Source organism: Aphelocoma coerulescens, unplaced genomic scaffold (assembly GCF_041296385.1).
Source record: "Aphelocoma coerulescens isolate FSJ_1873_10779 unplaced genomic scaffold, UR_Acoe_1.0 HiC_scaffold_75, whole genome shotgun sequence".
NCBI classification, from domain to species: domain Eukaryota; kingdom Metazoa; phylum Chordata; class Aves; order Passeriformes; family Corvidae; genus Aphelocoma; species Aphelocoma coerulescens.
Genome location: NW_027184061.1, coordinates 1,837,287 through 1,850,953, shown reverse-complemented (window position 1 = coordinate 1,850,953; position 13,667 = coordinate 1,837,287). Strand labels below are relative to the sequence as shown.

The 13,667-nt window shown below is 62.4% G+C and overlaps 1 protein-coding gene across 4 annotated transcripts; it reads right to left on the bottom strand.

The window, feature by feature from the left end:
* Window positions 1–3,098: 3,098 nt before the first annotated feature.
* LOC138102386 (class I histocompatibility antigen, F10 alpha chain-like) lies at window positions 3,099–13,415 on the bottom strand. 4 transcript variants are annotated; one of them, XM_069000098.1, is made up of 8 exons: window positions 13,302–13,414; window positions 8,368–8,631; window positions 5,260–5,535; window positions 4,392–4,664; window positions 4,186–4,290; window positions 4,046–4,081; window positions 3,894–3,926; window positions 3,099–3,485 (listed from the first exon to the last, which is right to left on the bottom strand). In XM_069000098.1, exons 1-8 carry the CDS (start codon window positions 13,375–13,377, stop codon window positions 3,469–3,471), a joined length of 1,080 nt encoding a protein of 359 aa, XP_068856199.1. In that variant the 5' UTR covers window positions 13,378–13,414; the 3' UTR covers window positions 3,099–3,468. The 4 variants fall into 4 exon arrangements, with proteins under 4 accessions (XP_068856199.1, XP_068856198.1, XP_068856200.1 ...); XM_069000097.1 differs by lacking the exon at window positions 13,302–13,414 and adding an exon at window positions 10,221–10,389; XM_069000099.1 differs by lacking the exons at window positions 3,099–3,485; window positions 3,894–3,926 and having other exon boundaries at window positions 4,045–4,290; window positions 13,302–13,415.
* Between the last annotated feature and the right edge of the window lie 252 nt (window positions 13,416–13,667).

Sequence of the window (13,667 nt, the reverse complement as noted above, 5' to 3'; positions counted from 1 at the left end):
TCATGGTAATGTCATGGTCACAGTCATGGTCATCTCATGATTGTCTCGTGGTCAACTCATCGCCACAATCATACCACGGTCATCTCTTGGCTGTGTTTGTGTCATGGTCACGGTCGTCTCATGAGCATGGTCACTTCATGGCCATCTCATGGCCATGGTCATTTCCTGATCGTCATCACTTCATGCTCACAGTCATCTCATTATGGTCATCTCCTGGTCACAAAGATCTCATTCTCATGTTGTTGTCACCTCATGGTCATTTCTTAGTCACAATCGTCACATGCTCGTGGTCATCTCATGGTCATGGTTCTGTTCTGGACACAGTCATGGACATCTCATGGTCATGGTCATTTCCTGATCACCATCATTCCATGCTCATTGTCATCTCACCATAATGGTCATCTCATGGTCATGGTTGTGTCATGGTCACCGTCATGGTCATTGCATGCTCATGGTCATCTCATGATTTCTCATGGTCGACTCATGACCACAATCATATCACGGTCATCTCACGGCTGTGCTTGTTTCATGGTCATCTCATGGTCACAGTCATTTCCTGATCACCATCGTCTCATCAGCATGGTCATCTCATGGTCATGGTCCTGTCATGGTCATCTCACATTCACCTCATGTCATGATGGTCTCACAACTGTGCTCATGTCATGGTCACGTCATGGTCTTGATCACCACATGGCCATGGTGTGTTGTGGTCATCCCTTGGTCATGGGCATCTCTTGGTCATGGTCATCTCATGGCCATGATCACGTCATGGTCATGATCATCTCTTGCTCATCTCATTGTATTAATGACCTAATGGCTATGGTTGTGTCAGGGTCATCTCATGGTCACAGTCATCTCATGCTCACGATCATGTCATGGTCATGGTCATCTTATGGCCATCTCATGATCATGGTCATTTCACTCTAGTGGTCATCTCATGGTCATGATCACATCATGGTTTCAGTCATGGACATCTCATGGACACGGTCATTTCCTGGTCACCATCATCTCATGTTCACTGTCATCTCACTGTAATGGCCATCTCATGGTTTTCTCACAGTCACCTCATGATCGTGATCATTTCACAGCCATGGTCGTGTCATGATCATCGCATGGTCTTGATCACCACATGGCTATGGTGTGTTGTGGTCATCTCATGGTCATCTCATGATCAAAGTCATGTCATGGTCATCTCATGGTCTTGATCCCCTCATTGTCCATGGCGGTGTCATGAGCATGTCATGGTCATGGTCATCTTATGGTCACCATCATCTCAAGGTCATGGTTGTGTCATGGTCTTTGCGTGGCCATGGTCATCTCATGGTCACAGTCATGTCCTGGTCTTGATCATGTCACAGTCATGTTGTGGTTATCTCACAGTCATGGTCATCACATGCTCATGGTCATCGGATCACCATCATCTCATGCTTACAGTCATCTCACTGTAATGGTCATCTCGTGGTCACGCTCATCTCACGGTCATGATCTTCTCCTGGTCATGGTCATTTCCTGACCACCATAATCTCATGCTTGTGGTCATCTCATTGTAACGGTCATCTCGTGGCCACAATCATGTCATGGCCATGGTCATCTCTTGCTCATCTCATGGTGTTTATGACTCCATGGCCATGGTTCTGTCATGGTCATCTCATGGTCACAGTCATGTCATGGTCACAGTCATAGTCATCTCATGCTCATGGTCATCTCCTGATCACAATCATCTCATGGTCATGGTCAGCTCATGATCTTGATCACCTCATGCCTGTGTCATGGTCATCTCATAGTCACAGTCCTCTCATGGTCATGATCATCTCATGGCCACAATCATATCATGGCCATCTCATGGTTATGGTCATTTCCTGACCACCATCATCTTATGCTCATGGTCATCTCACAGTCACCTCATGGTCACGATTGTCTCACAGCCATGGTCATGCCATGATCTTCTCCTGGTCTTGATCACCACACGGCCATGGTGTGTTATGGTTATTTCATGGTCACCTCTTGGTCAAGATCATGTCATGGTCATAGTCATGGTCATCTCATGAGCTTCATCATTTCATGGCCATAGTGGTGTAATGGTTATCTCATGGTCATTTCCTGATCACCATCATCTCATGCTCACGGTCATCTCATTGCCGTGGCCATCTCATGGTCACCATCATATCATTGTCACCTCATGGTCACCTCAAAGCCACGGTTGCACCATGGCCAACCCATGGTCATCTCTTGGTCCCAATCATCTCATGGTCAGGGTTGGGGTTGTGTCATGGTCATCTCATGGTGATGGTCACAGTCACGGTCATCCTGTCCGTGGTCATGGTCACCTCACAGTTGTATTTTGGTCATCTCATGGTCACTGTGATCCCATGTCCATCTCCCTGCCGTGCTCCTGTCACAGTCACGGTCATGCTCCGAGACTCCGAACCCCGATTTTGAGACACTCAAGGACTGTTGGGGACAACGAGGCCTGGCCTGACCCCTCCCCCCCCCCCACCCCACTGCCCCTCCAGGAGCCCGATGTGGCCAAAATCTCCTGGGACACCTCGGACATGGGACACAGAGTGGGAAATGAATCCCGGGGGATGGAGCCAGGCGTGGGTGGCAAGTCCAGGTCCCCATCCTGCTCCTGGTGTCCCCATCCTGCTCCTGGCATCCCCAACCTGCTCCTGGTGTCCCCAGCCTGATCCTGGTGTCCCCACCCTGGTTCTGGTGTCCCCATCCTCATCCTACTCCTGATGTCTCCTACCTGATTCTGCTCCTGGTGTCCCCAACCTGGTCCTGGTGTCCCCATCCTGCTCCTGGTGTCCCCATCCTGCTCCTGGTGTCCCCATCCCAGTCCTGGTGTCCCCATCCTGCTCCTGGTGTCCCCATCCTGCTCCCGCTGTCCCCATCCTGCTCCTGGTGTCCCCAACCTGGTCCTGGTGTCCCCATCCTCTTCCTGGTGTCCCCATCCCAGTCCTGATGTCCCCATCCCAGTCCTGATGTCCCCATTTCCAGTTCCTAATGTCTCCAACCTGCTCCCAGTGTCCCCATCCCAGTCCCCAGTGTCCCCATTGCCATTCCTGGCTCCCAGAGAGGAACTGCCAGACACTGGAGGAGGGAACCTGGATTTATTGCCCAAAACAAAATTCATTGGCCAAAACAGGATAATTTCACATCAAAGCATCGGGAATAATTGTGGTTCTTGGCTTCAAAATATGTGAAATTGGGAAGAGCTGTGGGGTGGGTGGGAGCAGCGGGATGGACAGGGCTGGGATGGGTGGGAGCAGCGGGATGGACAGTGCCAGGATGGGAGAGGCTGGGATGGGCAGGGCTGGGATGGGCAGAGCCGGGATGGGCAGGGCCAGGATGGGCAGGGCTGGGATGGGCAGGGCCGGGATGGGCGGGAGCAGCAGGATGAGCTTGGCTGAATCTGCCGAATCTGAAGAGGGAAGGGGCCGGCTCCGGCTCCGCTGCGTGGATCGCTCAGGCGGTGATTTGTGCTGGGATGAGAGAGGGTCACGGTGTCACCCTGTCCCTGTCCCCATCCCACAGGATGGACATGGCTGTGGAGCCCATGGAGAGCAGGAGTTGTTCTGGAATCCCACCTGATCCCACCCCAATCCTGCTGCAATCCCACTCCATCCATCCCACCCCAATCCCGCTCCATCCATCCCACCTGATCCCACTCCATCCCGCCTCATGCCGCTCCATCCATCCTGCACCAATCCCGCTCCATCCATCCCACCTGATCCTGCTCCATCCATCCCACCTCATCCCGCTCCGACCATCCCACCTGATCCTGCTCCATCCATCCCACACAAATCCCACTCCATCCATCCCAACTGATCCCGCTCCACCCATCCTGCCCCGATTCCCCTCTGGAATCCCACCCCGATCCCACTCCGTACCTGCGGTCGAGCCGTTGGTTCCCATGTCTGTTCCTGCAGAAAGAGAAGATCCATGAGATCCCAGCACAGATCACACACTGGGATTACCCCCAGGATCCATCCTGGGATCCGCATGGAGGGGATCCAGAGCCGGATCCACCGCTGGTACTCACCGGCTGGCGGGCTGTATCCATGCTTCTGCCTCCTCCCTATGGAAATAAAGTGGGATCAGCATCCCTGGTGGGGGATTCCCGGAACGGTGCCGGGCGGATCCGTGACCCTTCCCGACCCCCATCCTGTGTCCACCCCATACCGGATTGGAGCTTCCAGACGAATCCGGCGACGAGAACGAGGATGACGATGGCAGCGATGACGGACACAGCGACCACCAGGGTGAGATTCCCGCCGGATTCTGGCTCTGTGAAACGCGGGACAGTGAGGAAGGGGAGGGGAATCCCCAGTTGGGAATTCCCAAATTCCCAATTCCCACGTTCCCAATTCCCACACTCCCAGCCTCACCCAAGGCGAAGATCCCGGGCTCCGGCATTCCGGAATGCTCCACCCGGCAGCGGTACTGCTCCCGCTCCTCCGGCCGCGCCTCGATCCTGGCCCAGGTGTGGAAGGTGCCGTCGCTGTTGGGAACGACCCCGCCCCACTCCGTCTCCTGATCCCGGATTTCATCCCCCTTCATCCAGCTGACCGCGATGGGCCTGGGGTAGAATCCGTAGGCGTGGCAGGACAAGATCAGCGTCCCGAATTCCTCTTTTCCGGACACGTGGACATCGGGGGGCTCTGGAATGGGACAACGGTGAGATGCATCCATGGAATTCCATGCGAATGGGACGGGGGTGAGATCCATCCATGGAATTCCAGGGGAATGGGATGGGGGATGAGATCCACCCATGGAATTCCATAGGAATGGGATGGGGGCGAGATCCACCCATGGAATTCCATAGGAATGGGATGGGGGTGAGATCCGCCCATAAAATTCCAAGGGAATGGGATGGGGGTGAGATCCGCCCATGGAATTCTCAAGAACTGGGATGGGGGTGAGATCCACCCATGGAATTCCAGGGGAATGAAATGGGAGTGAGATCCACCCATGGAATTCCCACAAGAATGGGATGGGGGTGAGATCCACCCATGGAATTCCCACAAGAATGGGATGGGGGCAAGATCCACCGATGGAATTTCATGGGAATGGGATGGGAGTGAGACCCGCCCATGGAATTCCCACAAGAATGGGATGGGGCTGAGATCCGCCCGTGGAATTCCCACAGGAATGGGATGGGGGCTGAGATCTGCCCATGGAATTCCCACAGGAATTACCACCTTCCCAGGTCCTCCATTCCCAAACCCCAGATTCCCACAGGAATTCTGCTCCCACCTTTGCGCTCCAGCGCCTCCTGCCCATATCTGACGAAGTTCCGGAGCCCTTCCAGGCAGGTGTGCTCCATGTAATTCGTCCATTGCTCCACCGTGACCCCGTCACCATTCCAGCGCCTCGTGGTGACCTGGGCAGCGCTGTCGGCCGGCACAAAGCCCTGGGATCCCAGCTCGAAGGAGAGGAAATCCCACCCGTCGTAGCCATCCCGGCGGGATCCACGGACGCTCCCGTCGGCCAGGAGGTCACAGCCGTAACTGTACTGCAGTGTGTGGAGACCTGGGGGGGATCGGACCCACAGAGACCCATGGAATTGTGTCCCAGCCCCACAGAGCCCCAGAGTCCGATGGAAACCCACAGACCCCATCCCAGCCCCTTGGAACCCCACGGATCCCATCCCGGCCCCCTGGAGCCCTGTGAATCCACATCCCAGCCCCACAGATCCCCAGCCTGGCCCCACAGATCCCATCCCAGCCCCACGGATCCCATCCCAGACCCATGGATCCCATCCCGGCCCCACAGATCCATCCCAGCCCCTTGGAGCCCCACGGATCCCATCCCAATCCCAGGGATCACAAGAGATCCCATCCCAGCCCCACGGATCCCATCCCAGCCCCATAGACCCCATCCCAGCCCCTTGGAGCCCCATGGATCCACATCCCAAACCCAGGGATCACAAGAGATCCCAGCCCAGCCCCACGGATCCCATCCGGGCCCCCTGGAGCCCTGTGAATCCACATCCCAGCCCCATGGATCCCCATCCCAGCCCCACACTTCCCAGCCCAGCCCCACAGATCCCATCCCAGCCCAACGAATCCCCAGCCCAGCCCCACGGATGCCAACCCAGCCCCATGGTTCCCATCCCAGCCCCACAGATCCCATCCCAGCCCCACTGATCCCCAGTCCGGCCTGACAGATCCCATCCCAGCCCCATGGGTCCCATCCCGGCCCCACACTGTCCATCCTAGCCCCACGGATCCAATACCAGCCTCATAGATCCCAGCCCAGCCCCACGGATCCCATCCCGGCCCCACAGATCCCATCCCGGCCCCATAGACCCCATCCCAGCTCCCTGGATCCAATCCCAGCCCCATAGATCCCATCCCTGCCCCACAGATCCCCAGCCCAGCCCCACGGATCCCATCCCAGCCCCACAGATCCCATCCCAGCCCCACACTTCCCAGCTCGGCCCCACGGATCCAATCCCAGCCCCAAACTTCCCATCCCAGCCCCACAGATCCCATCCCAGCCCCACACTTCCCAGCTCGGCCCCACGGATCCAATCCCAGCCCCAAACTTCCCATCCCAGCCCCACACTTCCCATCCCGGCCCCACACTTCCCAGCCCGGCCCCACAGATCCCAGCCCGGCCCCACGGATCCCATCCCAGCCCCACACTTCCCATCCCAGCCCCACACTTCCCAGCTCGGCCCCACGGATCCCATCCCAGTCCCACAGATCCCCAGCCCAGCCCCACGCTTCCCAGCCCAACCCACGGATCCCAACCCAGCCCCACAGATCCCATCCCGGCCCCACGGATCCCATCCCAGCCCCACGCTTCCCATCCCAGCCCCACAGATCCCATCCCAGCCCCACAGATCCCCAGCCCAGCCCCACAGATCCCATCCCGGCCCCACAGATCCCCAGCCCAGCCCCACGGATCCCAGCCCAGCCCCACGGATCCCAGCCCAGCCCCACACTTCACATCCCGGCCCCACAGATACCAACCCAGCCCCATAGATCCCATCCCAGCCCCACGGATCCCAACCTGGCCCCACACTTCCCCTCCCAGCCCCACGGATCCCAGCCCAGCCCCACAGTTCCCATCCCAGCCCCACAGATCCCATCCCGGCCCCACGGATCCCAGCCCAGCCCCACGGATCACAGCCCAACCCCACACTTCCCCTCCCAGCCCCACAGATGCCAACTCAGCCCCACAGATCCCATCCCAGCCCCACGGATCCCAACCTGGCCCCACACTTCCCCTCCCAGCCCCACACTTCCCAGCCCCATGGAGCCCATCCCAGCCCCACAGATCCCCAGTTCGGCCCCACGGATCCCCATCCCGGCCCCACAGATCCCAACCCAGCCCCACAGATCTCTATCCCAGCCCCATGGATCCCATCCCGGCCCCCTGGAGCCCTGTGAATCCCCAGCCCAGCCCCACAGATCCCAACCCAGCCCCATGGATCCCCATCCCAGCCCCACGCTTCCCATCCCGGCCCCACGGATCCCATCCCAGCCCCACAGATCCCATCCCGGCCCCACGGACCCCAGCCCAGCCCCACGGATCCCCATCCCAGCCCCACGGATCCCCAGCCTGGCCCCACAGATCCAATCCCAGACCCACAGATCCCAGCCCAGCCCCAGAGATCCCAGCCCTACGGAGCCCATCCCAGCCCCACACTTCCCATCCCAGCCCCACGGATCACAGCCCAGCCCCACGGATCACAGCCCAGGCCCACAGATGCCAACCCAGCCCCATAGATCCCAGCCCAGCCCCACAGATCCCAGCCTGGCCCCAAAGATCCCAACCCCACAGATCTGTATCCCCGCCCCACACTTCCCATCCCTGCCCCATACTTCCCCAGCCCAGCCCCATGGATCCCATCCCAGCCCCATAGATCCCCATCCCGGCCCCACGGATCCCATCCCGGCCCCACGGATCCCATCCCGGCCCCCTGGAGCCCTGTGAATCCACATCCCAGCCCCACGGATCCCCAGCCCGGCCCCACAGATCCCATCCCAGCCCCACGGATCCCATCCCAGCCCCACAGATCCCAGCCCAGCCCCACGGATCCCCAGCCCAGCCCCACAGATCCCAGCCCAGCCCCACGGATCCCAGCCCAGCCCCACAGATCCCAGCCCAGCCCCACGGATCCCCAGCCCAGCCCCACAGATCCCAGCCCAGCCCCACGGATCCCAGCCCAGCCCCACAGATCCCATCCCAGCCCCAAGGATCCCAGCCCAGCCCCACAGATCCCATCCCGGCCCCAAGGATCCCATCCCGGCCCCACTGATCCCATCCCAGCCCCACGGATCCCCAGCCCAGCCCCACGGATCCCATCCCAGCCCCACGGATCCCATCCCAGCCCCGGCTCCCCGCACTCACCCCCGCTCTGGTTGTACCGGGTCCGCAGCGTCTCCAGGTTCACGGCACTGACCTGCTGGTGCCCCTTGCAGTTCTCAGTCTGGCCATCCCAATATCCCGGCTCGGGTTCCTTCTCCATCCACGGTGTCAGCGGCTCCACCCGGCCCCGCTCGCTGTCGTAGCGCCGGATAGGGATCCCATCCAGGAACCCCATTTCCATGTACTGGGGGACCCCCGAGCCGGGCTCCGACACCGCCACGTTCAGGTACCGCAGCGAGTGGAGAACTGGGGGGACACGGAGATTTGGGGGGTCGGGGGGGGGGGGGTCGTGGATCAATGAAAGCGGAACTGGGAGAGCTGGGAAGAGGATTGGGGATCTCATGGCCCAGGAAAAGGGGGTGCAGAGAGTCCCTGTGCCCAGGAAAGGGGTCCAGGGGTCCCCAGTGCCAGGGAAAGAGGAGTCACGAGGTGGGGAGACGTGGGATAGCCGGAATGGGGGGTTCGGGGGTCCTTGATGCAGAGGAAAGGGGGGCTGGAGGCTGAAAAAACCGAGAATGGGGGTCCAGGGGGTCTCCGGGTCAAGGAAAAGGGGGGGTCTGGGGACTGGGGAAGGAGGGAAGGAAATATCGGGTGGGATTGGTGCAGGATAAAGGAGTGCAGGGCGGTCCCAGTGCCCGGGACTGGAAATTCAGGGGAGCCCCAGAGCCCAGAATCCCCCCGGGACCCCCCAGAGACCCTCCCGGACCCCTGGGACCCCCGTCAGAAAGCGCAGGGGGTGGAGAGCTGGGGGGACGCAGAGACTGGAGGGGTCTGGGGGTGTCCAAGGCTCAGGAGGCGGAACTGGGAGAGCCAGGAAGGGTCCGAGGTTCAAGGAAGGGACTGGGATAGGCGGGATGGGGGGTCCAGGGGGTCCCTGTGCCCACGAAAGGGGGTCCAGGGGTCTCCGGTGTGGAGGGAAGCGGGGTCTGGGTGCTGGAAAAGGCAGGAATGGGGGTGCAGGGGGTCCCTGGAACACGGGAAAGGGGGGGCTGGGGCTGGGAGAGGCGGGCGGAGCCCGGGGCAGAAGTTTGGGAGACCGAGGGAGCGCGAGGGGAGGGGAGGGGGGAAAAGGGGAATTCCAGGGAATTCAGCTGGATCCCACTGGATCCCCCCTGCCGCGACCGCCCTGGAGACCCCTGGGACGCCCGGGACCCTCCGGGACCCCCTTTCGGAAAGCAGCGGGAGTGGAAAACAGGGGGGACACGGAAATTTGGGAGATCTGAGGGGTCCAAAAGCCGAGGAAAAGGGCGGGACTGGGGTCTGGGAAGGGCGGGATACCCGGGAAGGGGGTGCAGAGAGGTCCCAGAGCACTGACGGGGCGGCAGGGGGGGCCCAGTCCCGGATAAGGGGGGCAGGGGGGTCCCAGAGCACTGACGGGGGGCAGGGGGGGCCCAGTCCCGGATAAGGGGGTGCAGGGGGTCCCGGTGGCCGGGAATGGAGGTTCAGGGGGATCCCGATCCCCAGGAATAGGGGATCAGGGGGATTCCCTTCCCAGAATGCGGATTATCGGTACCCGATAATGGAAGTTCAAGGGGATTCCAGTACCACATAAGGGGTTCCCGGTGCTGGGGAAAGGGGTACAGGGGGGTCCCGCTGTCAGGAAATGAACGTTCAAGGGGGTCCCCGTGCCCGGGAATGGCGGTTCAGGGGGGTCCCGGTGCCAGATAAGGGGGTACAGGGGGGTCCCGGTGCTGGGGAAGGGGATGGAGTGGGGTCACAGGACCAAAAATGGGGGTTTCGGGGGGGGTCCCGTCCCCGGGAATGGGGGTTTAGGGGGCTCCCGGTGGCCGGAAATGGAGGTTCAGGGAGGTCCCGGTGCCGGGGGTCCCACTCACCTTTCGTCGCCCGCCCCGGGGTCCCCAGGAGCCCCAGGAGCCCCAAGAGCACCCCGAGAGCCGGCGCTGGAGCCATCGCGCTGCTCCGCTCCGGCCCCGCTCGGCCGCGCCCCAGCCCTGGCCCCGCCCCCAGCACCGCCTCCGGCCCCGCCATTGGCGCCGCTATTTCCTGCCGGCCAATGGCAGCCCGATTCCCCTGTGACGTCACCGGTCACTGGGCAGATCGCGGTCTCGCAGGTTGGGACGCGGAAGCGAAGGAGACCGAGGGAGCGCGGGGAGGGGGGGGAGGGGCTGAGTAAAGGAGAATTCCCGGGAATTCGTCTGGATCCCTCTGGATCCCCGCTGCGACCCCCCTGGAGCCCTCTGGAACCCCCTGGGACCCCCTTTCAGGAAGCGCCGGGAGTGGGGAACTGGGGGGACACGGAAATTTGGGAGACCTGGGGGGTCCAAAGGTCAAGGAAAAGGGCGGGTCTGGGGTCTGGGAAGGGCGGGACGCCCTGGAAGGGGTGCAGGGCATCCCAGTCCCGGATAAGGGGGTGCAGAGGGTCCCAGAACACGTGAAGGGGATCCAGGAGGGGGTCCCAGTCCCGAATAAGGCGGTGCAGGGGTCCCCATGCCCAGGAATGCGGGTTCAGGAGGTCCCAGGTCAAGGAAAGGGGGGTGAGGGCACTGGGAGAGGCGGGATGGGGGACCCGGGGGGGCCCAGTGCCCACGAAAGGGGGTCCAGGGGTCCCCGGTGTTGAGGAAAAAGGGGGCTGGGTGCTGGGAAAGGCAGGAATGGGGGTGCAGGGGGTCCCAGGATCAGGGAAAAGTGGGGGCTGGGAGAGGGGAGGGCCGGGAAAGGGGGTGCGGGGGGCACTGGTGCAGGATAAGGGTTCAGGGGGTCCAGGTGCCAGATAAAGGCATGCAGGGGGGTCCCAGTCCCCAGGAAAAGGGGGTCGGGGGCTTCCCCTCCTGGGATTTGGGGTTCAAAGGGGTCCCGGTGCCCAGAAATGGAGGGTCGGGGGGTGCTGATGCCCACGAGTCGGGGTTCAGGGCGGTGCCCGTGCCCACAAATTGGGATGGGGGCTGTTCTAGTGCCCAGAAAGGGACATTCAGGGGGGTCCCGGTGCCCAGGAAATGGGGTTCGGGGGGGGCTCCCTTCCCGGGTTTCGGGGTTCAGGGGGGGTCTCTGTGCCCAGGAATGGGGGTGCAGGGGGGTCCCGGTGCCCAGGAGCAGGGGGCCAGGGGGGTCCCGGTGCCAGATAAGGGGTGAAGGGGGGTCCCTGTGCCCAGGAATGGGGGCTCAGGGGAGTTCCCTTCCCGGGTTTCGGGGTTCAGGGGGGTCCCGGTGCCGGGAGATGGGGGTACAGGGGGGTCTCTGTGCCCAGGAATGGGGGTGCAGGGAGGTCTCTGTGCCCAGGAATGGGGGTGCAGGGGGTCCCGGTGTCCAGGAATGGGCGTTCAGGGGGGTGTCTGTGCCCAGGAATGGGGGTGCAGGGGGTCCCGGTGCCCAGGAATGGGGGTGCAGGGGGGTCCCGGTGCCCAGGAATGGGGGTTCAGGGGGGTTCCGGCGCCGGGGCAGGCTCCGGGCAGATCCCGGTGCCGCAGCTTGGGAGACGCGAAAGTGACCGAGGGAGCGCGGCGGGGGGAGGGGACGGGGACAAAAGGGGAACTCCCGGGAATTCAGCTGGATCCCACTGGATCCGCGCTGCGACCCCCCTGGGACCCCGCGACAACCGCTTGGGACCCCCTGGGACCCTCCGGGACCCCCTGGGACACGTGAAGGGGGTCCAGGAGGGGGTCCCAGTCCCAGATAAGGGGGTGCAGGGGTGTCCCAGTACCCTGAAATGGGGGCTCAGGGGAGTTCCCTTCTCGGGAATCGGGGTTCAGGGGGGTCCCGGCGCCCAGGAATTGGGGGTTCAGGGGGGCTCCCATCCTGCATATGGGGGTTCAGGGGGTCCCCGAGATGGGGAATTGGTCTCTGTTCCCCCGAAATGGAGATCCAGAGGAGTCCCCGTGCCCAGGATTGGGGGTTCAGGGGGTCCCGGTGCTGGACAAGGGGGTGCAGGGGGTCCCAGTACCCTGAAATGGGGGTTTAGGGGAGTTCCCTTCTCGGGAATCGGGGTTCAGGGGATCCCGGTGCCAAATAAGGGGGTGGTGGGGATCCGGTGCTGGGGAAGGGGGTGCAGGGGGGTCCCAGTACCCTGAAATGGGGGTTCAGGGGAGTTCCCTTCTCGGGAATCGGGGTTCAGGGGGTCCCGGTGCCAGATAAGGGGGTGGTGGGGATCCGGTGCTGGGGAAAGGGGTGCAGGGGGGTCCCCGCTCACAGGAATGGGGGACACAGGGGGGTCCTGGTGCAGCGGAATGGGGGTTCAGGGGGTCCCGGTGCCGGGAGATGGGGGTGAAGTGGGTCCCGGTGCCCAGGAAATGGGGTTCGGGTGGGGCTCCCTTCCCGGGTTTCGGGGTTCAGGGGGGTCCCGATGCCGGGAGATGGGGGTTCAGGGGGGTCTCTGTGCCCAGGAATGGGGGTTCAGGGGGGTCCCGGTGCCAGATAAGGGGGTGCAGGGGTTCCCGGTGCTGGGGAAGAGGGGACAGGGGGTTTCCGGTGCCCGGAAAAGGCGATTCAGGGCGGTCCCGGTGCCAAAGAAGGCGGTCCGGGGGTTTCCGGTGCTGGGGAAGCGGGGACAGGGGGGTTCCCGGTGCCCGGAAATGGGCGCTCGAGGGGGTCCCCGTGCCCAGGAAGGGGGGTTCAGGGGGGTCCCGGTGCCCGGGAATGGGGGCTCAGTTGATTCTGATGCCCGGGAATGGGGATCCAGGGGGATCCCCGTGCCCGGGAATGGCGGTTCAGGGGGGTCCCGGTGCCAGATAAGGGGGTACAGGGGGGTCCTGGTGCTGGGGAAAAGGGATGGAGGGGGGTCACAGGACCAAAAATGGGGTTTCGGGGGTTCCCGTGCCCGGGAATGGGGGTTTAGGGTGTTCCCGGTGGCCGGAAATGGAGGTTCAGGGGGGGTCCCGGTGTCCAGAATTGGAAGTTCAGGGGGGTTCTGGTGCCCGGGAATTGCGGTTCAGGGCGGTCCCGGTGCTGGTGGTCCCACTCACCTTTCGTCGCCCCCCCCGGGGCCCCCAGGAGCCCCAGGAGCCCCAAGAGCACCCCCAGACCCAGCGCTGGAGCCATCGCCGCCTTCACCGACCGCAGCTGTGGCGCAGTTTGGGAGACGCGAAAGCGAAAGTGACCGAGGGAGCGCGGGGGGGGAGGGGAAAAGGGGGAATTCCAGGGAATTCACCTGGATCCCCTCCCCGGACCCTCCTCGGCCACGTCCTGCGGGACCCCCGGGCCGGGCTGGGCTGAACTCCCGGGCCCTGCGGCCAAACTCTGCCTGGAACCCGCTGGGTTCGGCCCGAAGCGGGGAAAGCTCCGGGACCCACAGATCCAATTTTTCCTGCGAGTGCGGGGCCTCACCCCCG